Source organism: Alligator sinensis, unplaced genomic scaffold (assembly GCF_000455745.1).
Source record: "Alligator sinensis unplaced genomic scaffold, ASM45574v1 scaffold881_1, whole genome shotgun sequence".
Taxonomy (NCBI): Eukaryota; Metazoa; Chordata; order Crocodylia; family Alligatoridae; genus Alligator; species Alligator sinensis.
In genome coordinates this window covers 605,712-630,020 of record NW_005842346.1, presented here as the reverse complement: position 1 = coordinate 630,020, position 24,309 = coordinate 605,712, and the positions used below count along the sequence as shown (strand labels likewise).

General features: G+C 44.4%; 1 protein-coding gene across 2 annotated transcripts in view; it reads right to left on the bottom strand.

Moving 5' to 3' along the window:
• EGFLAM (EGF like, fibronectin type III and laminin G domains) overlaps positions 1-19,455 on the bottom strand; it is a 96,104-nt gene extending 76,649 nt beyond the window's left edge. For both annotated transcript variants that reach the window (XM_025210403.1, XM_025210404.1), the window contains exons 1-5: positions 19,350-19,455; positions 17,309-17,392; positions 15,561-15,587; positions 11,623-11,740; positions 10,999-11,134 (exon numbers count right to left, since the gene is read on the bottom strand). In XM_025210403.1, the coding sequence (XP_025066188.1) occupies positions 10,999-11,134; positions 11,623-11,740; positions 15,561-15,587; positions 17,309-17,392; positions 19,350-19,388 (404 nt within the window). In that variant the 5' untranslated portion in view covers positions 19,389-19,455. The remainder of the gene's footprint in view (positions 1-10,998; positions 11,135-11,622; positions 11,741-15,560; positions 15,588-17,308; positions 17,393-19,349) is intronic.
• Positions 19,456-24,309: the final 4,854 nt, after the last annotated feature.

Below are 24,309 nucleotides of genomic sequence, written 5' to 3'. Positions count from 1 at the left end.
ACTCCCTCGAACCTGTATGGAAAATTCTCAAACAATTGCAACCCATACTAGAAAGAAACCCTATTCTTAAAGAGATCTTCCCAAAACCACCCATCCTAGCTTTCAAACAAGCACCGAACCTCACCAACCTCATCACCAGAAGTAAACATCCTCAAGCCCAGAATACACCGAATGGATCCAGACCGTGCCATGACAAGAAATGCAAAACCTGTCAACACATCTCCACCACCCCCACAATCACTACACCCCACAGAGCCATCAGCATTCCCAGATATTACAGCTAGACCTCCAGAAATGTAATATATCTCATCCAATGCACCAAATGCCCTGATGGAAAATACATAGGAGAGACCAAACAACAACTGCACACCAGAATGAACGCACACCGGTAATCTATCAATGATGGAATACCCAATTACCTGTGGGGGCACATTTCTCACAAGAAAACCACTCTCTCTCCAATCTCTCAGTCCTGATCCTCAAAGTACAAAACACTTCCCAGAGACAAGCCTATGAACTCCACTTCATCAACCTCCTGGATACTAAAAATCATGGACTAAATATAGACATTGGATTTATGACACATTATAACCTGTGTGACATCTGACTCCCCAGGTACCGCTCCACTATTCATCCCCCTTCCCCCACCCCCACCCAGCCTGTCTCTCACCCACTGACTCCCTCAATTTACATTTTCACTGACTGCCTGTCTTGTATGCACACCAGACCAGCCTCTGGCTTCTTTACTTTTCTTTCCATCCAGGAAGAGCACACACCAAATGCAGAAACTTCCTTAGCCTGACAAAGTGTTTTTAAACCCGAAAGCTTGCTCAAATTTTTTTTTCCAACTATTTATGTTGGTCTAATAAAAGATATCAGATTCCCCCAAAGAACCTTGTCTGCCTATTATCCAAACTTGAAAACTGAGCTACACAAAAGGCAAATGCAGGTTTAGGAAATATCAATAGGGGCACTGAGCAGCTGACTAATTCACTGCACAGTAAGTGTCTCAGCATCTACATGTTCACCCCTATTAGGGCACACAAAACTAACAGACTCCACAACAGGAGTTTTTTCATGTGCAGTAGCACATGTGTAGACGCTAGGCCGGGTGGCTGGGGCACAAGGGTGTTTCAGTGCGGGGGCTGCCTGCCAGCTAGTGCCTCACTGAAGCACCCTCATGCCCCAGCACATTAAGCCAAGCCAAAGAAGCCTCTGGCTGGCAAGTTGACTTCCCAGGCCCCCTGCCAGCTGGGGCTGCTGCAACCCAGCTCAGCATGCTGTGCTCCAGGCACATGTGTAAACCATGCCTAGGAGCTTCCCAGGAGCAATAAACTGCAGTGCAATAAGCTCCACAGTGAATTGCTGCCCTGTTATGGAACATGTCAATGCACCCTAGAAACAGTAGGTACAAGACACAGGAGGAGATGGTACCTTTCTACTTAGCACTGGTTAGGCCTCATCTAGAGAACTGTGTGCTGTTTTGGGTTCCACGTTTTAAAAAGGACATGGAGAAATTAGAGAGTCCAGGGCAGGCAACAGAAATGATAAAGCGTTTGGAAGGTAAGCCATACAAGGAAATATTGAACAAGTTAGGCATGTTCAGCTTACGGAAAAGAGGCTTTAAGAGGCGACATGATAACAGCCTTCAAATATTTGAAGGGTTGCCATAAAGTAGAGGGAAAACACTCACTTCCTATCACTGTAGAGAGCAGAATGCAGACAAGTGACTTGAAGTTACAGCCAAGCTGATTTAGATTAGGTATCAGGAATAATATTTTCACTGTTAGAATGGTGAAAGAGGGGAACAGGTTGCCTAGGGAAGTGGTAAAGGCTGCATCACTGGAGGTGTTGAAGAAGAGGTCGGACATGATCTAGGTGTACCTATGCCTATGTTCTACTATGGGCAATTCCCATTGTTCTGGACTTTGCTGGTTGCCACATGGGGCCAGGAGGGAATCCCCACCTCCACTCCCAGACCCTCCTGCTCTGTGTGTCAGGGGTTTCTTATGCCTTCCTCAAAGACACTGAGTGTTGGCTGCAGCCAAGGTTGGGGATTTTGACTGTGGTGTGCCAATGCTCCTGCTGAGACTTAGGCCCAGAGGTTCCTAGCTACAGAGCCTTGCCCTTTCACTCAGGGTCAAACCAATCACCACATTTGGATCAGGAAGGAATTTTACCCCATGGTCAGATTGTTATGGATGCTGGGGTTTTTGCCTTCCTCTGTAGCAGGGGGTGTAACCTTCTTCCTGGATCTCTTGAATGTATATTAACAACCTTTACAGCAGCAAGACATTGGCTGCCATGGTCTCCCTGTTTTATCTGTGGCAGGTTAAAGTGTTATACCTTGTGGTTGTGTAAGGGTTGACTGTAATTTTGCTAGGAAATTGGACAATTGATTTGTATGGGATGGTTTGGATAGGGATGATCCTACCTCTGGCAGCAGATTGGACTAGATGACCTAAGGAGATCCCTTCCAGCCCTACTTCCGTAAGATTCTATGATAAAAGCAACTGCGGCCCCTCTTTCACTTCCTCCCTTTGACCCTGCCATGTGTTGTTAAATACCCAGTGGTGTAGCAGGGCAGTTTTAAAACTAGGACTGTAGTGCATGGGGCAGTTCCAGCTGTCGTGGTGACAGCTACTTGTACCTGCTCCCTCCCTACCCAAGGTAGCACCCAGGGCTGCTGCCCAGTTGCTCCTCTCAGTTATGCTGCTGATCCTTCCTCACTTACACATCTTCTGCTCCATTAACCTTTTATACTTCTATCCCCTTAACACTTGCTGGGATAGAGCTCCAAAGTATGACACTTCTGTATATGCACCGATCAGTGAAACAGTTAACAGTATATCAGAAAGTCCAGAAGGGAGGACTCTTCCTTGGAGATTCTCAGTATAGACCCCACTACCTTGGATTTTGCAAGAGCAAAAGGATTCACACCTGTATGAGTTCAGAAATAGGAGTCATCCCAGGGACTTAAAAACAAGCAAGGTATTTTCAACAATGAATACAGAATAAGTTTGGTTAGATACATCATTTTTGTTATAAATAATGTTCACTTGCATTCTATGGCTAGAGTGAAATAGATTGATGTTGAAGGATCAGTTTAACACAAACTCCCCAATAAAATAACCTGTGCTGCTAAATAATAAAATTGAGGATCCTGGTTTTCTCTGTTTAAAAATCCCAAATATATTTTGGCTCCCCCTACCACAGCTGTGGCTGTCTCCCCTGCTGCTTTGTGGCACTCAGCAGCCCTGTTGCTGACCTGCCCCTGCCCATGCCATTGCCCCTCACTCCCAAGCCACAGATGCCCCCAGTCCTGTCAGTGCCCTTCACTCCCGAGTCACAGCCCCCTGGTCCTGCCAGTGCCCTTCACTCCTGAACTGCAGCCCCCACCCCCCAGCCCTGCTGGTGCCCCCCACTCCAGAACCACAGCCCGCTCCCCATCTCTGCTGGGGGCCCTCACTCCTGACCCACAGCCCCCTGCCCTCCCCAGGCCTGCTGGAGGTGGTCCCCAGCTGCCAGGCCCCTGGGACCCGGTGGCTACATACTGCTTGTTCCCTGCTCTGCAGGCACCAGCTGTAGCGGGTCAGCAGTGCCTGAGTCCCGGCTGCTGCAGCCAGAGCAGAGTGTGGAGCCCGGGCTCTGCCCCCACAGTGGGCAGCACAGCTGGAGCAGAGCCAAGCAGAGCCCGGGGGTGGAGGGGGAAGGGAAGATGGAGGCTGTCTGCTGCAGGCCTTGGGGCTCCCTGCACTGCTGCCCTCTCCTCGGAGGCACCGAGTTGTGCCCCCCCCTCCCGCCACTGCTGCTGGGTGGACAGAGGGTGCCTCACACTGGCAGTGCAGTTTGTGTGATGGTGGCAGCACCAGCAATGGTGACAGCTCCAAGCCTCCCCAATCCACTCTGCCCTCCCACGTTGGGTCCCACCCACTTTGCTGTGGAGACCCCTAGGGTTAGGTCAGTAGGGTAGGGAGCCCCAAGCCCCACAGAGAGGGTGGGGAGCCCCAAGCCCCCTGCATCTTCCCCCTACCCCCCACAAATCTGAACCCTTCCCGGGGAGTGCATGCAGTGATGAGGAGCCAGCCTCCCCAACTGGACTCCCTGCATCCCACTCCTTTCAGTCCCAAGCAGCCCCTCGTAGGCTAGAACCATGACAGCTTGTGAGGGGAAACCCATGGTTTCCTGTGTTTTTCTCCTTTACCTCCCTCTGGTAATAATTCATTAGTGCAGTGGATATATTCAAAGAAACCAGGAATTTAAAAATACATGTTTTAAAAGACAAACCAGAAAAAATGCATCAATTTGGGCTTAAATCTAGGTCCCAAGAGACTACTCTGGATACTAGGGAAACACACAGTGGTAATGGGAAGAAAACACACTCACCAAGACAGCATTGTCAGAGCTGTGCTTACCTATAGGCACTCCAGCTGGATCTCCAGCTCTACACCTTGCTAAGCTGAGAGAGTATGACCAGTGTCCAAACTTACTCCCAACTTCTTATATCACTTACATTAATGGAATCGACCTGGTTTCTACAGGCAGGGTCTCCATTGTCACTGACCATTGAATTAGGGACAAGATTTTCCCTTTATCTGTTGATTCATATTAACAAATACTGGCTGCATCTATATTTCCAAAGGTGAATGAAAGCAGTTTACACCTCTGGACCTGAGAGATTCAGAGCCAAACCCAAAAACCCAGACCCCAAGACTCAGACACAGACCAAAAGCACCAGAAACAAAGACCCAGGCCCTGGCATGGCACCCATCCCCAGCATGCAGGGAGCAGTTTTGGCATTTCAGGTCCAGCTGGAAGGGCAAATGGACTAGTTCAGACCAGCACAGAGATGAACCTGGCAATAGGGCTGGACAAAACAGCAGCATTTTGTTTCGACTTCCGTTTCACCATGTCGAAGGGACAGTGTTTCATTTTGCTGTTTCAAAGCACTGTTCTGTTTCGTTTTGTCAAAACTGTTTTACAGTTTTGACATTTCCCCCATAGGCTATAACGGGGAATCACAAAACTGCCTATAACGTGGTCATTTCTTTCCTGATTCCAACGAAAACAGCAGGCATGGTAGCCCCTGCTGAGGCCACAAAGCCTGCCAGGTTTCAAGATGGGTGCAGGGGTTTCTGGGAAACTGCACCTCAAGGTGCAGATAAGCAAAACTCATGTCACATGTGTATGTTAAGGCGCAGCAGGGTGAAAACAGCAAGCATGGTAGCCCCTGCTGAGGCCATGAAGCCTGCCAGGTTTCAAGGAAATAGGTGCATAGGTGCTGCTGAGCTGTTGGAAGACACAGCTTAGTAATCTGACCCCAAGGCACAGAGAAAGCTCAGTTCAAACAATGCTGCCTTTTATGCTGTTTTTCCGCCCTCCCCCAGACCACTGGGATTGGAAGGGACCTCAGGGAAGGATCAGAGTCACTGGCCCGCTACACAGTCAATATGAGAGCAGTCCTTCCCCCGTCTTCCCCCTCCCTCTTCTTAGTTTCTCTTTAGTTGCAAGCAAGCCCAGCTTCAAAACGCAAAACATTTTGAAACTTTTGAAATGTTTTGAGTGCCCTCATTAAGTTTCGAAGCCGTTTCTCACCCTTTCGTTTTGTTTCGATTTTGCTGTTTTGAGCTCGAAATGTGTCGAAACAGCTTTAAAATGAAACAGCCATCAAAATTTCACACAGCCCTACCTGGCAAGTTCAGGGCTTAGATAGGCATGACCATCTGGGTTTGGGCCCCTAGGTAGATGACCCTCGAAAGTTTGGGGATTGAGAGACTGTGGCCAGCCTACAGGGTGCTGCTAGGTAGATGACCCTGGAAATTTTGGGGCTGGAAGAGGGTGTAGCCAGACATATTGAGGTTGCTAGGTAAAGGACCCTGGAACATTTGGGGCTGGGAGGGGGTGTAACTAGTCTGTAGAGGGCAACAAGGAAGCTGACCCTCAAAAGTTCAAGGCTTAGGGGGCATGGCCAGTCATGTTGAGGCCACCAGGTGATGGACTCTGGAAACTTCAGGGTTGGGGGGGAGGTGTGGTTAATACATCCTAGGTCACTCTGAAACAGGAGACACGCCCAAACCCAGCTGTGGGACAGAGCAAGCAAGCACCATACATCTTGACCTGCACCCACATGCCCCGTCCTACACCTCATGCCCAGGCTCACACTCCCCTGGTGACATCCAGAACCACATATAGACACTGAGACCTTAAAGGTGCAGCCAAAAACCAGGGCAGAGACCAGCCCATCGTCCTCCAGTGTCTACAGCTGGGACACAACTGGAGCATGAAAGAAATCAAGGGCCTCCTAGCCATCTGGGGTGAGGAGGAGTCCCAGCAGCAGTGCCACATCATGCACTGCAACAAGTTGAAGTACCAGAAGATTACCAAGAAGATGAGAGTGAAGGGCCGCAACCAGAATAAGAAGCAGTGCAGGGGCAAAACCAAATTGATGAAGGCCCACTTCAAGAAGACAGTCAATACCAACAAGACCTCCGGACACAAAGGACACCCCATGCCCTTCTATGAACAGCTCTCCCATATTCTTAAGAAGGAAAGTGGCTTGACAGTATACACCTACAGCAGCAGTTGGCACATGAGGACCCTGGGGAGAGAGGGGAGCTGGGGGTACATGTGCACCTCTCTGGGGGGGCATAGGGGAACCAGGAGTTGCATTGCAGCTGGAGCTAGATTTCAGCTCCCTCAACCTGTTCATGAGCAGCAGGGCCCCAGGCACTGAGGGGCAAGACATGGGGCACAGTTCGCACAGCATGATGATCTTCACACAGGACAAGTGCCTTAATCCTCTGCTGTACATGTCACAGATAGCTCTAGGATATGCACCTGTTCCCCAACATAACAGCACTCAGTGGTTCCCAATGGCAAGGACGAGCCCATGATCATGTATCCCCCTGCTCAGGGGCAAGTAACTAGTGAAGGCTTCATTTCTTAAGCATGCTAAGGTGACATAGCAGAAACAGGCATTGGGGTCCCTTTGCTGTGCCCCACTAAAGGTATGGGAGGCAGCTAGGAAGGTGAGGCTGGGGACATGTGAAAAGGCATAGTTACTTGGAGTGCTGGCACATTAATACCTTAGTGAACAGAAAGGGTTCCCCCCACATCCCTAATGAGAGGCACTGTTGAGAAGGGAAGATCCACGTGGAGAGAAAGAGGTGCATCCAGCTGATGCTGGAATGGAGGTGGTTCTGAGGTCAAAGTCCAGAGTGGCTTGCAGGCAGGTCTTGAGAGGTCCAGTCCTCAATAATAATGTAAAGTCTACGGTTTTGAGGCATCTGTGATCCTCACAGGAGAAACAGTCAATGAACAGGACTCTCAAAATACCATGCAGCCCAAACCTGTCCCAGAAAGCACTTCTCCCCTTCTCCCTCTTCAGTGTCCAGAAGAACACATAGCAACCCATCCCCTGAGATCCAGCACTCCCTGTTGAGTCAGGACACATTGATTGTGGAGTAGCCTCCTGGGAGCTGACGATGGTTCAGGAACAAAGAAGGGGGTTCAGGGCAGATGTCTTCCCCTTGTGTCCTCCCCTTGCCATGCCAGAGACCCACAAGGGAGCCTGCCCCACTCCGAGACTGAGCCCTGTTTATCAGGATCACTCCAGCCCCAGCAGGTAGAGGAACATGTCAATTCTGGTCTAAGGCCATGAGGCACACCTCCCCACCAACTGAATGTGGTCAGGGATCCCACAGGTGGGGTCCCTGGAGAGGAATAGGGGGATCCAGATTGCTATGGTAACACACTCACTAGAGTCAAGGGACGCCTTAGGCCACCACTCTATGATTGGGGTCAGCTCAGTGACATTATCCATGAAGGTGACCCAGCACATGCAACAGTTTTGCACCCACTGTTCATTGCCCCAGGGGTACAGGACAATCCACCCCAACCAGCTACTGCTCATCTTGCAATGGTCAGTGGTCTAGGGGTGCTCCTCAAGCACACTGGACTACATAGAGGGCATCATCTTTATTGGCCAGGTGGAAGTTGTTGACCACATCCAGGGGGTTTGGTGTCCTGAAGGTCTGGTAAGTGGGCTTGTGTGGCAGGTCAGTCTCCTGAGCTCTACACAGAAGTGTGTGCCAGTATGATCATCTGTCAGGTCAGCTAGAAACAGGCATGCAAAATGTACCTAAGTCTCTGTCAAGACAGGCACAGAGTGATAATGATGTTGTGGTGCAGATCCTGGGTATGCTGGCTTTTGTGAGACAGGCAGTGATACAGAGCAGGGTGCAGGAACAGCGAGTGATACGTTTACAACTAACAAGAGAGGGGACATGCTCTGGGTCTCTTCTCTAGAAGCCTCTGAGCGGGGAGGGAGCAAGGCTTCCCGTAAGCACGAGGTCCTCAGTGCCCTGTGGCACTGTGGCCGGGCTGTGCTGTGCACTCAGCTTCTCTCAGCAATCCCCAGTAGCCAGAGAAGCCCAAAGACCATGCTGGGATGCATGCACAGGAGTCTCCTGGCTGTGGCTCATCTCCAGTGCAGGCTGTCTGAGCAGCTCATGCCCTGATCACTATATGCTTGTACACTGCTCTACTAGTAGGGGTTCCAAACACAGAAAATAAATCACCGAGTTTCCACCAGTTGACTTGAATGCTTGCACACACCTTTAAGCATTCAATAGAGTAAAGCCTTGGAGTATTCCAGAGCACATTTTTAACTCTTAATTAATTTACTGGATTGTATCAGGCAAGCCCTTTCCAAAAACCCTAGCATAGCTGAAGTCCAAGATTTTACCTCAAAAGGGATGTCATTCATCATGTAATATTCAGCATGACAATTTAAAATATTAACAAATAACATTAAGAAACATTAATTCCTTCAGGCTTCTAAGAAAGAAGCCACTAGCCACTCTTGTCCTCACAACAATTCTTCTACATATTCCTTAAGGATTGTTCTACTGACAGTACGGGTGCACACATATTACAACTTAGCACTAGTTATACTCTGACAGGCAAAAATAATTAAACTTGTTGAATTTTTCAGGAGATTTTGCTCCCACAATTCCCAGCTGGACAGAATGAAGACCACATTGTTTCCCATGTGTGGCAGTCTCTTGACCATTGCTTTTCTAGGGTAAGGGTAATAAAGTTAGCCCTAGGGGAATGCAAGGATTCAAACAATTTCATAGTTTCTGGAGCCTTGTTGCTAGCTCAAAAGGGTCACAACCAGAAGAAAATACCAGACATGAACAGAGAAGCACAACTACTAACTCGTCAAAAATAGAGTATCATACAGGAAGGGTATGTATTCAGGACAAAAGGCTTGATTCTAAACTCACTTAAATAGTCTTATTTTTTTATATCAGTATAATCCCACTGGACTTCAGTGACAATACTCCTCATTGCATCATTGTATCCTAGCCATATAACTGTGTGTGACAAGAAAGTAAAGTCCAAGTTAAATATTTAACTGTATATGCCATTTAGGGCTTAAGGCTCACTGAATTTTCTCCAAACATATATTCAAGTATCCAAATATAAAAGGAATTAATTCCCAAATTAGCAAATACCCTTCAAGAGGCATGTTACACCTCTGGCTAAATACTGCTGTCAAAACAATGTGCTGTTAATGCATTCTTCACCAAAGCCTGGAAACAACCAGACACAATTTCAATTACTCATACCTCTCAACTTACAACAATGTCCTCTCAGCCTGAACAAGCCATTCAAGGGTACTTTTCAGTGTCAGGTGGAGCACTAGATGCCCAGTGTTTCCTTTCTTTAAAGGGCCACAAGTGTTATAAAAAAAGTGCATGTAAAACTGCAGGCTCCCCTTCTTGGGAAAAAAAGGAAAGATAGATGCAAAGTCAGTCAGAGATCAGCAAAATCCCTCTCTCATGCAGACTGCTGAGTTAATGGAAGGGAAGGAAGAGGGAAAGATTCAAATCACTCTCATATTGGGAAAATAAGCCCTGTGTTGTTCAATAACTCTAAGGCTTCTCACTGGACAATCCCAGGATTCCTGTACGTCTGCAAATGCAGTAAACATTGTATCACATTATACTTCCTAAACACCAGAAACTTTGATTCATATACAACGTGGCGCAGGCTTTCAGCATGGGAATTCTTTTCATTATATATGTTTTCTAGATTGCAATTCTCATGTAGCATTGAGAATCAATGGTCCTTTTTGTTTGCTTGCTTTTAAAACAACAAGCTCTTAAACAAATCTTTACATGCATTTTTATAAATAAAGATTTTTTGACAAAAACAAGTATCCTCATATGTAAATATGAATTTGCATGCACAGATAGATAATTAAATATGAAATCATATGCTTGGGCATGCATATAGCTACATGTGCAACTACCTGCTGCTGACCACTCATTAATATCTTACAGGTACCAAGTTATTTCTATTGTATATTATAGTATGGAAGGTTTAAAAACTGAAAGTAAAAAAACCTTCATGAACGTTCCATAAAAATGTAGATAGTAATAGTATGTGAGATCTGTGAAGCAAAGGGTACAAGATGGCTTGGGTCCTGTGAATACAAGGCACAACCTCTTTTGATACCCTTCTAAGACAGCCGAAAGTAGCTGTGGCATCAGATCCTTAGATTTTTGCACTCTGGGAACTGAATGCAGGGCATTTCCAGAAGAAAGTCCGTAGCCCTGGTGTCCTCTTCTCATTGGGGTCTGACAGGGCATGAGTTGGACTAGATACAGGGTATGTTTCCAGCTGTGTTCTTTCATGGCTTCTCCAGAGAGAACAGATTAAATGGAGAGAGATTTTAGGTGGAAGCTAGGAGTTATTGGTAATTTTATATCAGTCTAGATTATTTCTAATTGTGTCTTTAAATTTTTATGGCAACTTATCCCAAAGAGAGAGAGAGAGAGAGATAAAAAGGGGGAGAGAAAGAGAGAAATTTACTATATAAAATGAGTAAATAAATAATGAGGAGCATCTGTACCCAACTTAATAACAGGATTTTGAAATAACTCTAGTGCACAAACACTGAAATTCAGATTTGATTAACACACTTACCTGATAAACTCCACAGTGTAATACTGGATTGGAGAACTTCCTTCACTGATTCCAGGCTTCCATGAGAGTGCAACCTCTGAATCAGAAACCACAATGACCTGAGGCTGGCAGGGTGGTTCTGGGGGCATGCATTTATCTAAAATGAAAGAATTGCACATGGCCAGCATTAGAAAACTGGATAGATTTTTGTGGACACAAAGCTCACCTGTCCATAATTCTGAAACATTTGCTTTTTTACTACAAAAAGATTATTTGTATAGAAGCATAATGCTAAAATATTTTAAGTCCTGCACATAAATCATACTTAAAATATTATTCTCAAATTATGCTGTGGGTAGGAAGCACGCTAAAGGAAAAAAACAAAGCTTCTTTCTTTAAGTTTCCTTGTTGGTATTTATAAAGGCACCTGATGCATCAGGCTGCATTTATGCTTTTAAACCTTTAATAATGTTCCTGACCATTTTGCCATTACGGCTATATCCTGCCCTCTGAATGTTAGTCTATGATTGCGCAAAACAGAAGTTTTTGCACTCACTTTGTGTTTACCTGCCAGACAAGTGCAATGTCTTGGATTAACTCTAATCTGTCAGTTTCATAATGGCAAGCTATTTACACGCATTTTACCTTGGGATAAAGTTGTTATATTTCTGGGCATGCTGGGTCGTCCTTTTCCTGCCCAGCCATATGCTCCTACACTCACGCGATGTGGAGTTCCTGGCTTTAAATTACCAATAACAACTTCCTGTCAGATGCAAAAGAAAAGAAGACACAAAAGGTTAACAAATCAGCTTCATAGAACTGAAAATGACATTGTGTACTGTGCTGCTGGAATCATACGTGGTATTTTCCATGTAGGCCCCACAGAGAATTGCACCAGTGTCAGTTCGGTCCAGAAACAAAAAAAACCCAATGAGATCACATGCTTCTTGTCAAGCTGTAGCTTTACCCCAGAGGACTCCACAGAACTGACCTGGACCCAATTCTCAGCATAATTTAGAAGATGGTAGAAAGCTTTTATACAACTCAAATACTTGTACTGCTGAAAACTAAGTCACATACTTTCCCTCCTTGAGCCAAATGCTGGCACTCATTATCTATTTTTTTTAATTCAGGAACTAGATGCTTCTGAGAAAAAAGTAAACTTGCAGCAGTGCAAACTAATGATATTTTTCCTCTCTCAGACTAAGAAGCAAAAGTAGCAGACATCCTCTATAACTTTTCCTGTACATGGCCCTGCTAATGCTATCAATCTTGACCTGAAATGAGTCCTTTCCACTCCCTCCCTTCTTGTGGGAAAGCAAAGGCATATTCATCTTTCTGCCATGATCACAGGATAGATTAACACAAAGGCCAATGCTGAACTATGCATAGGATAATCTTGTTACATGGCATGTTGTTTAAGGTGTACTTGTAACCGGTTCCAGAGATGATAGAGTACCATACAAAAACATGTGTGATGCAGACAGCTGTAACTATTCAGATCTGGTGGTTTTATTCAGCCTAATACTAATGCTCCTCTGTATGTTATTGTAATATTGCATGTAAATATATATATGAAGAGCTAGAATTGACAGTATATGAATGCTTTAAGCATATAGAAATAGTATTCTGCGCTACAAATTATTTGGTGTAAGAAATACAGTGCACATGAAGATATGCTCTTTTGACGAATCATTCAACATGGTTTTTACCCAATTCTCATTCTGGAATATTTAAAATATTACTCATACTTTAGAGCGCTTCTTTCCCCGAAAGTTGAGAGTGACTTGAAATAGCATTTCCAGGTGCAGTAAGCTAGTGAAAGATGCAAGTACTTTATTATAGCCTCACTTTGACAAGTCTCACAATGACCAATCTTTCTAATAATCTCTCAGACTTTTCTTTTAGGAAAGTAGAGGACTAGTCTGATAGCTGTCTCTAGGTGTAGTCTTGCAATGAACTGGGAGGAGGAACCCTATGGGCTAAAAATCCACACAAAAATCTTAGGGACCAGAAAAAGGAGTTTTTTTTCACATATTTTCTCAGGTACAAGAGGCACCTTTCCCCAAAAAATCACCACCACCCCCTGAAATTGGGGTGCGTACATTAAGAGAGAAAGCTCATTTTCTGCCTGGGATAGAAAAACCCTGCTTTTCATTCCTGCTTCACAGCACAGCAACAGTTATATTACTATTCAGGCAGCTGAGGGAGTCCATTGACTTAACAGCTCATTAGTCTTCACACCAGAGGTGTTGTTAACCACTGCCCCTCCTTTTTAAATGTCTTGATGTTCCACTAATCAAGCTAACCTTTCTTAGGGCAATTTGGCTGTCAGTAAGCTGTTTTTGGTCTCTCTTCTCCTATTTCACAGCCTCAGAGATTCTTTAGCTCTTTTCTAAATCAGAGATCCACTCATGGAAACCAGTCTTCAGAAGCATCTAAAGTTTCAGCTTTAGTCAAGCAGTAAAAGGGAGGATGAGTGACCTGAAGATTAGGATACGTCTCTGCTCTATGCAGCCGTAACTCTAGAAAAATCCATTTTCTCTTCATTCTGCCTTTCAAAAACAAGTTGTATATTATATTCTGTGGTGCGCTGTATGCAAGAAAACATTGTACTTAAAGTACAGCTTAGGTAGAATTTACATGCCTAAGTGCCAGTAAGGAGTCTACCAAAATCTGCAGACACCAAAGATTTGATTAGAAAAGTGACCGGTGTCTAAAGTTCTGTTACTCCACATGCCCAGAACTACTGTTGCCTTGGCACCTGGCTTATGCCTATGAGTATTTGAGATTCACAAACAAGGCATTTCCATACTTACATGGAAATACACATGCTTTGTGTCCAAGGGGTCTGCTCCAGTATACATGCTCATTCAGTTAAGTACTGTACACAGCATGGCAACTGTACCTACTTTCACTCAAAAATACTGGGGTGGTAGTGGTGACATGAGGCACTTTTGACAGAGTAGGTTAGTCATTAGAACAATCTAGCTAGGTAGCGATTTAGGTTTTAGGCCATACTTATCCTGACGAAGTTCAAGTCCACATCTCCCTGAACACAGGAAAATACCCTGACTTCTAGTCTGTAGGCTAGGCTGGAATGGAAAAATCTCTCTCGCTCCTCCGGAACTCAGTGCAACGGGGGCCTTGACTGGAACCCAGTTTACTCTACTTGTGCTTTTGCTATGTGTTATGCATTTTGTACTGTAGCAGTTCTTGTGGCTTTACAATATAAGTTATTCTATCACACAGACACATACTGGGCCTCATTCTGCCATCCTTACAACACTCTAGGACCCACAGTAGCTGAAGTCAATGGAGTCCTATTAGTTTAAAACAGAGAAGAATCAGTCTCAGGGTCTGAAAGACAAATTATGCAAGCTTGACCACAATGTTATTGAAGATTTCTGTTGACTTCTGGATGAGTATAGCAGAAAGCATTTCAGCAAAAATGACTGAGCTCAACAACACTTCCTGGAGATTAATGACCAGCTGGCTGTTGATTAATTCCAGCAAGTTGATTAACTGTCCAAGAAGTGGCCCATCAGAAGTCTCTGTTGTTATAAAATGCATAGGTGGGTCAGACCAGGAACTTCATATCTGAAACCCATTCAAAATACCTTCATGAAAACCCAACCCAACAGTTCTGCTGCTGGATCAGATCCAAATCCTTCTTCTGGTTTAGCCACAAGTAACACTCACAAGAACAGTCATTCTCCCAAACTCTGCAACATTTCCATTAACCCAGACAGTGAAAACCCTCACAAGACCAATTAATCTCATGTGATTTCCATTATTTCTGGACCAAATTATACAAAGTTGCAAATGGTTTCTTGATGTTGACAACAAACCTATTCCCCAGCCTGGATTCGCTTTCAAAACCATATGCCCCAAACCTATACATAACTGAACCTTTTTCCCTTATCCAGCCTCTCAATAACCCTTTAGGTTATTGCTTGTAGGAGAGAAATGATCTACTTACTGGACTCAGCACAGGACTGGAAATAATTCACTTGACTAATTCAGCAGCTGCTATGTCCTAAAGGGTTTTTTGGGGTTTTTTTTCAGATCCATTTTATACAATATCATTTGTACCCTCTCCACCTCCTTCTGAGTTCTTTCTGCCTGTCATCTTTGTATTCCCTTCCTTTGCTCATCCCCTTTGCAGGTTATCTTGGTCCCTTCTCCATCTCTGCTCACTACTGCTGCTTTGCTCTTTACTTTACACTGACTACTTGGCTTTCCCCTTCTAGCTGGCTATTCACTTCTTCTGTGGCCCTCCCTGCCTCACGGCTGAACTGCACTCATTCTTGTACTAAGGATGTCCAAAACAAGGCACCATAAGTGCTTCTGATGCCTAGTGTGAAGATTACCCATCCCTAAAATAGAGATAATTGTGCTTCCTTACCTTCCTGTTTTGAGAATTAGTTAATGTTTGTGGCACTTTTACTACAAAAAGGCCTATGTAGTGCTACATAGAAGCACTACTCAAGATGAATTATGGAGCATTTAGGGAGGACCTAAACATTTAGTCTTATTTTAGTCCACAGAAGCTACATGGTCTTTGGAGGTGCAGTACTTACAAAAATCGCTTGTCCATCAAGTTGACCCTAGAAAAAAAAATGTAATGGAACTTGTTAACAAAACTGCATATTTAAGGCTCACAGCAAATTCTTTTAAGCAAAAGTCAACAAAGCACGATCTGCATAATGTTTCATTTAATACTGTTCTTTGCATAATATTATATTTTTCACCAGTAATTGGTATCCATCCATATTCTCATCACAAGCATATCACCATGATATAACAAATCAGAATACAGGTAGAAAAAGATTAATGATTTTCTGTGGAGTAAAATTCTGTATTGGCAAGCTTGGTCTAGGGGGATGTCTGACTGTTTGACCTTTGGTAGCACAGGTGACAAGAGAGGGATTTCAGTGATGACCCCCCATTTTCCCTAGACAGGGCAAAGAACAACAGACAACAAAGTAACAATTTCTCATGTCAGTAAGGAAGTGTGTGCTGTTCAGTTGTGATGCAACACAGCAGTAAACTGAGACTCACTGCAGTCATACGTATTATCTCCTGAACTGAAACAGTGAAGCTACTTAAGTCAGCAAAGGTTGTTGGTGTGTGTGTGCAGTGCTACATCAAGACACCAACATCATTTCCAATTTGGGTAGTAGTTTTCAGGGCGTGAACATGGCATGTCTCAGTACAGCACTACCTGGCACTACAATCCAGCAATGTAGATATGCCACAAGACTCCTATATCCACCAGGACCATGCTGTCATTGCAGTACTGATTTCTAACTAGTACAGTCTATGGGGAATATCTCTAATTCAGAATGGAACATAAAAAAAGGAAGAGACAGAAAGAGGGCAGGAGGAGATGAATCAGATGAAAAGGAAGGAGAGACAAAGGCAGAGAAAGATAAGGGATAGACTCTCTGGGAAAGAAGGGAACAGACGGAAAAGAAAAGTAAAAGGAGTGGTGAAGGAAAGACAAAATCTTTTCTAAGAATGAAAAATTACAAGCCAACAGAATCCCCTATGGTAGGGGTGGCCAACCTGTAGCACGCATGCTAAAAGCATGTAGCACATGGCAAATCAGGGAGGAGACAAGCAGCACAGCAGCAAATAGGGAAGCAAGCAGAGCAGCAGATGGGACAGGGAACAGAAGCCAGAATAGTAGATCAGGTAGGGGAAGGGGGATCAGAGCAGTGTTTGGGAATGGCACAGGGCTAATTTATTATATGTCTGCCAAAAAGGTTGGCCCCCACTGCCCTATGGAACAGGAACCTGCACATTTGTCATTTATCTGAAGTTATGAAAACTCACATGTAAACTTTGTGCCCACTGAAAATGTGGGCTTAGATCTCATGTGTGCACCAACAACTATGCTGTGAACTGTATGCTTTTCCCTACTGTAGTGTGACACAGACATTCAGAATCCGAACCTGCAGAAAAGTAAAAGGAGGCATGCTACTGTTCTTCCATTTGTTCAGGCACAAGTCATCTCCTGACCTGCTTGTGAAAACATGAATTTAACATTCAAAAGTAACAATTAAATGGAAGTCAGGTAACAGCCAATAAAGTTCACAGTCATTTTAAATTAAAAACTAGTCAGAGAACGTGGAGCATGTTCTAAGTCAACTGTATCAGTGAACTATAATTTGTGCTTTGTCCCAGTGGATTTGAGGTTTTACCCTTTGCATAATTTACACATCCAAAGTAGTTTAAGAGTATCAGGTTCTCACTATAGAAGAGCAACCAGTTCTTAGAAAGCTCCATCCTAAGCTTCTGACCATCTATAAAATCAGATACTCACCATGCTAAGCATCTCCAGATTCAGGGGAACATCATGTGAAAACTGTTTAATTGGTTTATCAGTCTCAACTTCTGAATAAAACACCTTGGGAAGATGGAATAAGGTCAGTTAAGGCACAGATGCAAATTATATAGAATGACATAAAGATAAATAAATTATAGTCACATAACTGGCTGTTCCTGAATATCAATATGATGGTACTAGGTGTTGGGAAATGCATGCCCTGTCCCCTCCACAACCACACAAAGTCTGCATACATGGCTAAACTCTACAGACATAGCAGGGCTTGTCTACTGAGAAACAACACTGCCTTAACACACTCATATCAAACACAGGAATACCCCCATTTTAAACCAAGGCTATCCAACTTTTAAGTGGATGGAGGCCACATGCCCCACAGGCTGCACTAACAGGGACTGTTTCCCCCACCTCCCTGCACTATGAGACAACTCTGCTGCTGCCTCCTGCACCCTCGCTGCTGCACCATGCACCTGGGTGGACATCAGGAAAAACTTCTTCACGGTAAGGGTGGCAAAAAATTGGAATGGGCTTCCAAGGGAGGCGGTGCTCTCCCCTACCTTGGGGGTCTTTAAAAGAAGGCTGGATAGGCATCTGGCTGCGGTCATCTGACCCCAGAACTCTTTCCTGCCTAGGCAGGGGGTCGGACTCGATGATCTGTTGAGGTCTCTTACGACACTAGTATCTATGAATCTATGAACTTCTGGACTGTACAGGAACACAACATTCTGCTGGGATGTATATCATTGCAAAAGTGGTGGCTCTGAGCAGTTTGAAGTTGGCACAGCATGTCGTGCTGGCTAAACATAAAAAAAAATGTGTAATTTTGATACCAATGATGGTATTTTAGGAGGACTGATTGGGACCAAAGAACCAATTGATTTCCTGTCAGGAGAAGGACTTGGAGCACTGGTAAGTGACTGAATGTCAAACAAAGAATGCTAATGTTAGAATGAGGGCTGTAACAGAGCAGTCTGTCCCTTTATGAAGGAACAGTCACCCTTGTTAAGAAAGTCCAGTTTTGGGGCATTTGGGTTAGCAGGGGGCTTTAAGAGAGTAAGCAAGCTGTAAAAGGAACAGGTTGCTGCAAAGAGAGGTCAGACCAAAAGGGGTTCCCATCCTAATGTCCACGATGGGGCAGAGGGATTTTGTTTTATTTGTCCGATTAAAAGACTGAACTTTGCTTTAGAAGGCTGACTGAGTTGCTTCTCAAAGAACAAATTCCCTTGCAAAGCCAGCAGGCTAAGCAACTGGCTTACAAGGACATATAAACACAGGCAAAACTAAAAGATACAAAGGAAGCAGCTGAAATGCTTCTGTAGCAGGGAGGGCTAGTTTAGCTACAGGACAAGCCAAGGTTGGAAAAGGGAAGCTGTACTGAAAACATGAAGAGAAGCTAATCAGAGTGGGGGGGGATGATATTTAAGGCCACACTGAAGCTTTGTGGGAGTTCAGCCAGTTGAGCATTTGTGTAGAAATGCTTACTTATTCTGCGAGTGGCAGCCCTATACTCTTAATCTGTGTTGGAGGTGAATATTTTCCACTCCATGTGTCACTCATATAGCCCACAGATTTGATAAAAGTAGAATGATTTTTGCTCTTTGTGCCTCTTTCATCCATCCAAAGTGGTAAAGCAATATTTACCCGCTCTATTCTACCTCACCTAGGGATCCTTGTAAATTAATTGTAAAATGCTATGAGATTCTGGGAATGGAAAACCACAACAAGCACTTTATTCTTCATGCAATCCTCTTGCATTCAAACAAGTTCCCATCACAGCCTGCTTCTAAAGCATAACTTATTGATTTTTAAAGACTTGGGTTAATCAGTTCTGCTTGCTTTCTACTGAGCTCTTCCTGGTCCAGTACAGTGTTTGTTACTAAGCCTGGGTGCCAAAAGACCCCCTTGATTGTCCTCGTTGTACGTTTTATGGAGTTTACTTGGAACTGAAGAATGAGCCTGAGTTTATATTCAATACTGTAACTATATTCTACACTGCAAACAAAATTAAAGTTTTTCTTACAGTGTATCCTGTGATGGTGCTTGCATGCTGTCTGGGCATTCTCCATTGTACGCTGAAAGCTGTGCAGTTCAGTGAATCCAGCAGTATATCTAGAGGAGGCTCCAGCCTATCTACCTCAAAAGGAAATTGATATTTTGTGAGAAGCTACAGGCAAAAGAAACCGCTCCTCTCAGTAGTGAAGTACAAGGTATATATTTAAGGAATATATACATGTGCTGCCCTTTTCACCAGAAAAAAGTGACAAATAGAAAAAAAAATCCCAATCCATTTATAATTTATACTAAAGGGCCAGATTCTACTATTCTTACTCATGATGAAGAGTCTTTTATCCTGCAAGCTGCTCAGGTGGAGCTAAATCAGTGGGACAGAGTCTGATCCTGGGTTAACTGCTCAAGGCACACAAGTAAGTGAAGACAACAAAGGGGAGGACTTAAAGCAGCAGGTACTCAAGTAGGACTAGTGAGGGGGCATCTGCTGTAACTTTTGATAGACTCTCCTCATCTTACTCATAGAATTCAGCTCATTTCTTTGAATCAGTGTTTGTGGGGAAAGGGGAACCATAGGAGGACCTCAGCCCACAATGGCTTCTCCCATAGGTATGAGGTCTACTAGAAAAATATTAAGTCCCCTTCAGTTCTGAGACCTGTCAAACCGCAGTACATAGCCTTTCTTACTGGTTTGTAATATCATTTTCTAAATCCCACTCCTATGTAACCTAAATGTCTTTTCATGATACTGAGACAGGTGAAGAAACCTAGTAAAGCCATGTCAATTTGGCTCCAGTGGGAAAAAAATCCCTTCATGACCTTAAAAAGAGTCAGATAGACAGATAGACCCCCAACATCCTAAAAAACTCAAAACATTTATTTCCCTGCAGTGCACCAGTTAAACTAACTGTTATTACTGGTACAGACATATGGAAAGAAAATTCCCTGAGAGCCAGGCCCCTAGCTACCTGGGTTAAAGGATTCTTTAGTGTGTTCCGTAATTTTTGTACACGTAACATTTCTTTGATAGTCTTGCCAAAAATAGCTTGCAATTAACTGAGGAAAGCTATTAGCTTTAAAAACAAAGGTACTTTATCTAGCAAAAGAGTAAGGATCATAAGTCAACCACTACTGTAAATTAAATAAGCACTGACAAGAAACTCTATCATCTGGAATTAAACTTAAAAAAAAAACTTGAAGCACTGGATGAGCCTCTCCTGTAATTGTAATCAAAGCTCAGAGCTGGTGTCTAAGCTCAGGAAGCAAAATGAAAGATGTGGGTGTTTGTGTGCACAAGCTTGCGCCAAGCAATGACCTCCACTTAGTTGGAGAAACAGCATATATAGTAAATGTCACTGCCTATGTTGAAGAGTTTAAGCCATCCTCCATAAAACCTTAATATAAAATACCGTGACCCAATGCCCCAAACTGCAAACTTGCAGGCAACATTTCCCTTAATATTATCAGAAGTTTTAACTGAGTATCAGCTATGGGATTGGAAATTTTTAAACACACTGTGGGCATGTCTACACATGTGCTTTAATGCACATTAGCCTATTTTAATGCACATTAAAGCATCACAAAAAAACTCATGTGCTTTTGCTAATGCACATTAAAATAGGCTAATCGACCTACTTCTAGTACCTCACAATGGGCATACTAAATTTAATTCACATTAGCAAAAGTGCATTAATGAACATGTAAACGTGCCCAGTGGGTGCATCTACACATACAATTAAGGTGAAGAAATAAATTCCAGAGCACTTTGAGCCAGAGTGAACTGCTCCCGGGTGCAGCATTTACAAGTGTACCCAGGACAACAGCAATTTGAGCTGGGGCAGAGCATGCCTGAGCTGGCAGGCGGTGCAGGGGGTCAGCCCCAAGCTCTAGGTGGCAGCGTTGGGTTGCAGAGGCATTGGCCAGTGCACGAGGGTGCAAAAACTGTGGAGCCATGTGGCTAGGCAGCGGCACCAAGAATCTGGCCCCTGCCAGTCACCATCTACATGTGCATTTTAGTGTAGTTAAGTACTCTGCCCTAAAATAGTACTGTCCCCAACAGTACTATCTTACGGCAAAGATGATTAGTTTACTGCGCCCTTATACTGGCACACAGGTAGACCGTGATACCTTATTGTGGAGCTAATTAGTCAACTCCACAGTAAAGTGCATGTGTAGATCCACCCAGTTTGTAGGTAGCCACCAATGTTCTTGAAATATGAACCACATATGGTAAAGACCCTTCATAAGCAACTGGAACAAAGAACTGATGAACATTTCCTGATTAAAAATAACTTTAATGGCAACTTTCATTTCTTCCATGGCAGCTGTTTTATTACATTTAATGTTTTCCAGTACTTTATCTACCAGTAATGAAAGGAAAGGCTGAGAAAATCTGATTTTTCAACAAGTTCTAACAAAATACCAAGTGAAATAAAGTTACTTTAAAGGTCATTTTCAGATATGAGACAGGCCTAAATCAGATTTACACTTGTCATTTCCACCATCATATTTGATTTGAAGATAAATACAAAACTTAACACCTTACAAACACTCACCAGTATTGACCAGCAACAATAGTTTAAAAGAGTAGGTAAGAGTCAAGTAGTTCAGAACAGTAGATCTGACAGTAAGAATTTATTCTGATTTATTGAACAATCAGGAAACTTCCTGTTTTATATGTTTTCTTTCCAATAACTAGGCAGTTGGTGTGCTAAGGCCACTGCCTGTGATAAACATAAATGTTTTGCTGTTTTCCTTGTCTTCTAGCCCATCTATTTATCTCAGGGGCAGGCAAAATACATCCTGCGGGCCACATCCAGCACTTGCAATGAACTGTGCCCTGCCCAACTCTTCCACCTACAAGGGTGAGAGCAAGTTGCCCATGTATACAGCCTCGCCTCCCCTCCAACATACCCTACTGTGCCTCACTTCCACCCTCATGGGTGGAAAGGCCTAGGGTGACCAGCAGCAGCTTCTAGGTGGGGCTGCTGCTGTAGGCTTCCCCAGTGTCCCGCTCACTCTGGGCAGCAGGTAAGGGATTTGTAGGGGTGGGGGCAGTGCTGCAGCTGGGTGGGAGTGTGGAGCATGGGGCTGGTGGCAGCGCAGAGTCCATGCCCAGAAGGGCAGTGGCAGTGTGGATCTCTGCTGGGCAGCGTGTGGGTATGAGGTAGGGTAGAGGGGTGTGGGGACCTCACACTTTTTTTATAGTGCACAGCCCCAGCAGGCAGCAGTGCCAGCAGCAGCAGCAGGCAGGGGTACAGCAGGTGCTCATGCAGTGCTGCACATTGCGGCAAGAAGCGCAGCTCCCCTCCTGGCCATCTGTATTGCTGGCACTCCCTGCACTCACAGAGCATGGAAAGGAAGCCCCATGCGCTGGAGCTGGCTCCAGCGCCTGGGGCTTCCCTCCCAAGCCACATGAGCACAGGGAGCACCAGCGATACAGATGGCCCAGCAGGGACCTGTGATCCTCGCTGCAATATGCAGCGCTGGCTGGAGCCAGGCACCAGCACCCTGAGTGCCCACCGCCTGCGGCTGCACCATGAGGGGAGTGCAGGGGTCCCCACACCCCTCCCACCCTCCCTCCCACCCCGCAAACACTACACACACACCCTACCTCCACAACCCCACACATATACACAGCCCCCAACATACTCTATGCCCCCACACACAGCTACACCGCTTCACAAACCCCCCACACACACCCTACACCCCAGCATACACATACCCCTGACCTATCACCACACCCCCCTGCACCCTACACACATACACCTCCCGCACCCTACACACACCCCCACCATACACACACCCCCAACTACACCCCCACACAATATAAAAACTAAGAATTTATTTTGAGTTATTACGCAAGCACCACAAATCATGACAAATATGACTTTCATGACTTTCATCTGGGCCAGGCCCAGGCTGAGAATCAGTACATTACAACCAAGCTACTAATTGCCCCCTTTGTTATAGCCAATAGGAGAGTTGGATGCAGCAGAAAAATCTCTCCCCTCTACTTTGCCAGGGTCATTCTTCTGTCATGCATTCAGGATAGGCATATATTAGAATACTGAACACCATGAAGATTTGGGATAAGTTATAACCCTTGGAAACAGTAATGCTATCTATGTACTTTGTATTTAGAAAGTGCATTACTAAGCCCCACAATACCAAGATGATAGACAAGTGTTAGTACTAGGCAAATAATGAAGGAAAAAAAAACATGCCCTGAATATCCCTTAGAAGTTCTAAAGCAATTCTCATTGAACATATGCGCATCCTTCTTGCATTTACTTTCAATGGACATTCTACCAAACAGTTTTGCCACGAGGAATGGTTGTGGAAAGGGCACACTTTATGCAAGTTTAAAGAATATCCCTATAAAGTGGATTTCAAATTCATAACTGAAAATGTGCTTCAGACCAATAAAATTATTTGCAGAAGTTATTTGGTGAATAATTTGGAATAACAAATACATCTGGAAAAAAAATCATGATCCATTTGAAGACTATCTGCAAACACAGAGAAGCAACATCTGTTTAATAAAAGATCCACCATGAATTATTCACCCAGACCCACTAAGCATTATCTCCAGTTTCCAGATGATGAAACACAGGGAGCCAAATACTGCAGTTAGACCAGCCTAAAGCTACAATCCACAGAGTAACTCCTGATTTACACCAGTGAAAATAAGAGCAGGGCTGGACTTGAGTGATAAATGCCCCTTTTCTCCATATTTATTTCCTGTTCAGCCTCCCAGAACTGGAGAAGTCTCTGATAACTGCCTTTACCAATGACAGAGACAATCATGGACATATGAGTCCTTCCACTTATATGATTTAATAGGATCCTGCCCCCAATGGCATGGAAAACTGGGGCGTTCTCTGGCATACTCCCCATTTTTCCACGGGATTCTTCCCTGCCCAGTGAAACCACAAGATAAGCAGACATGTTAACGCTGGCTGACTCAGTGT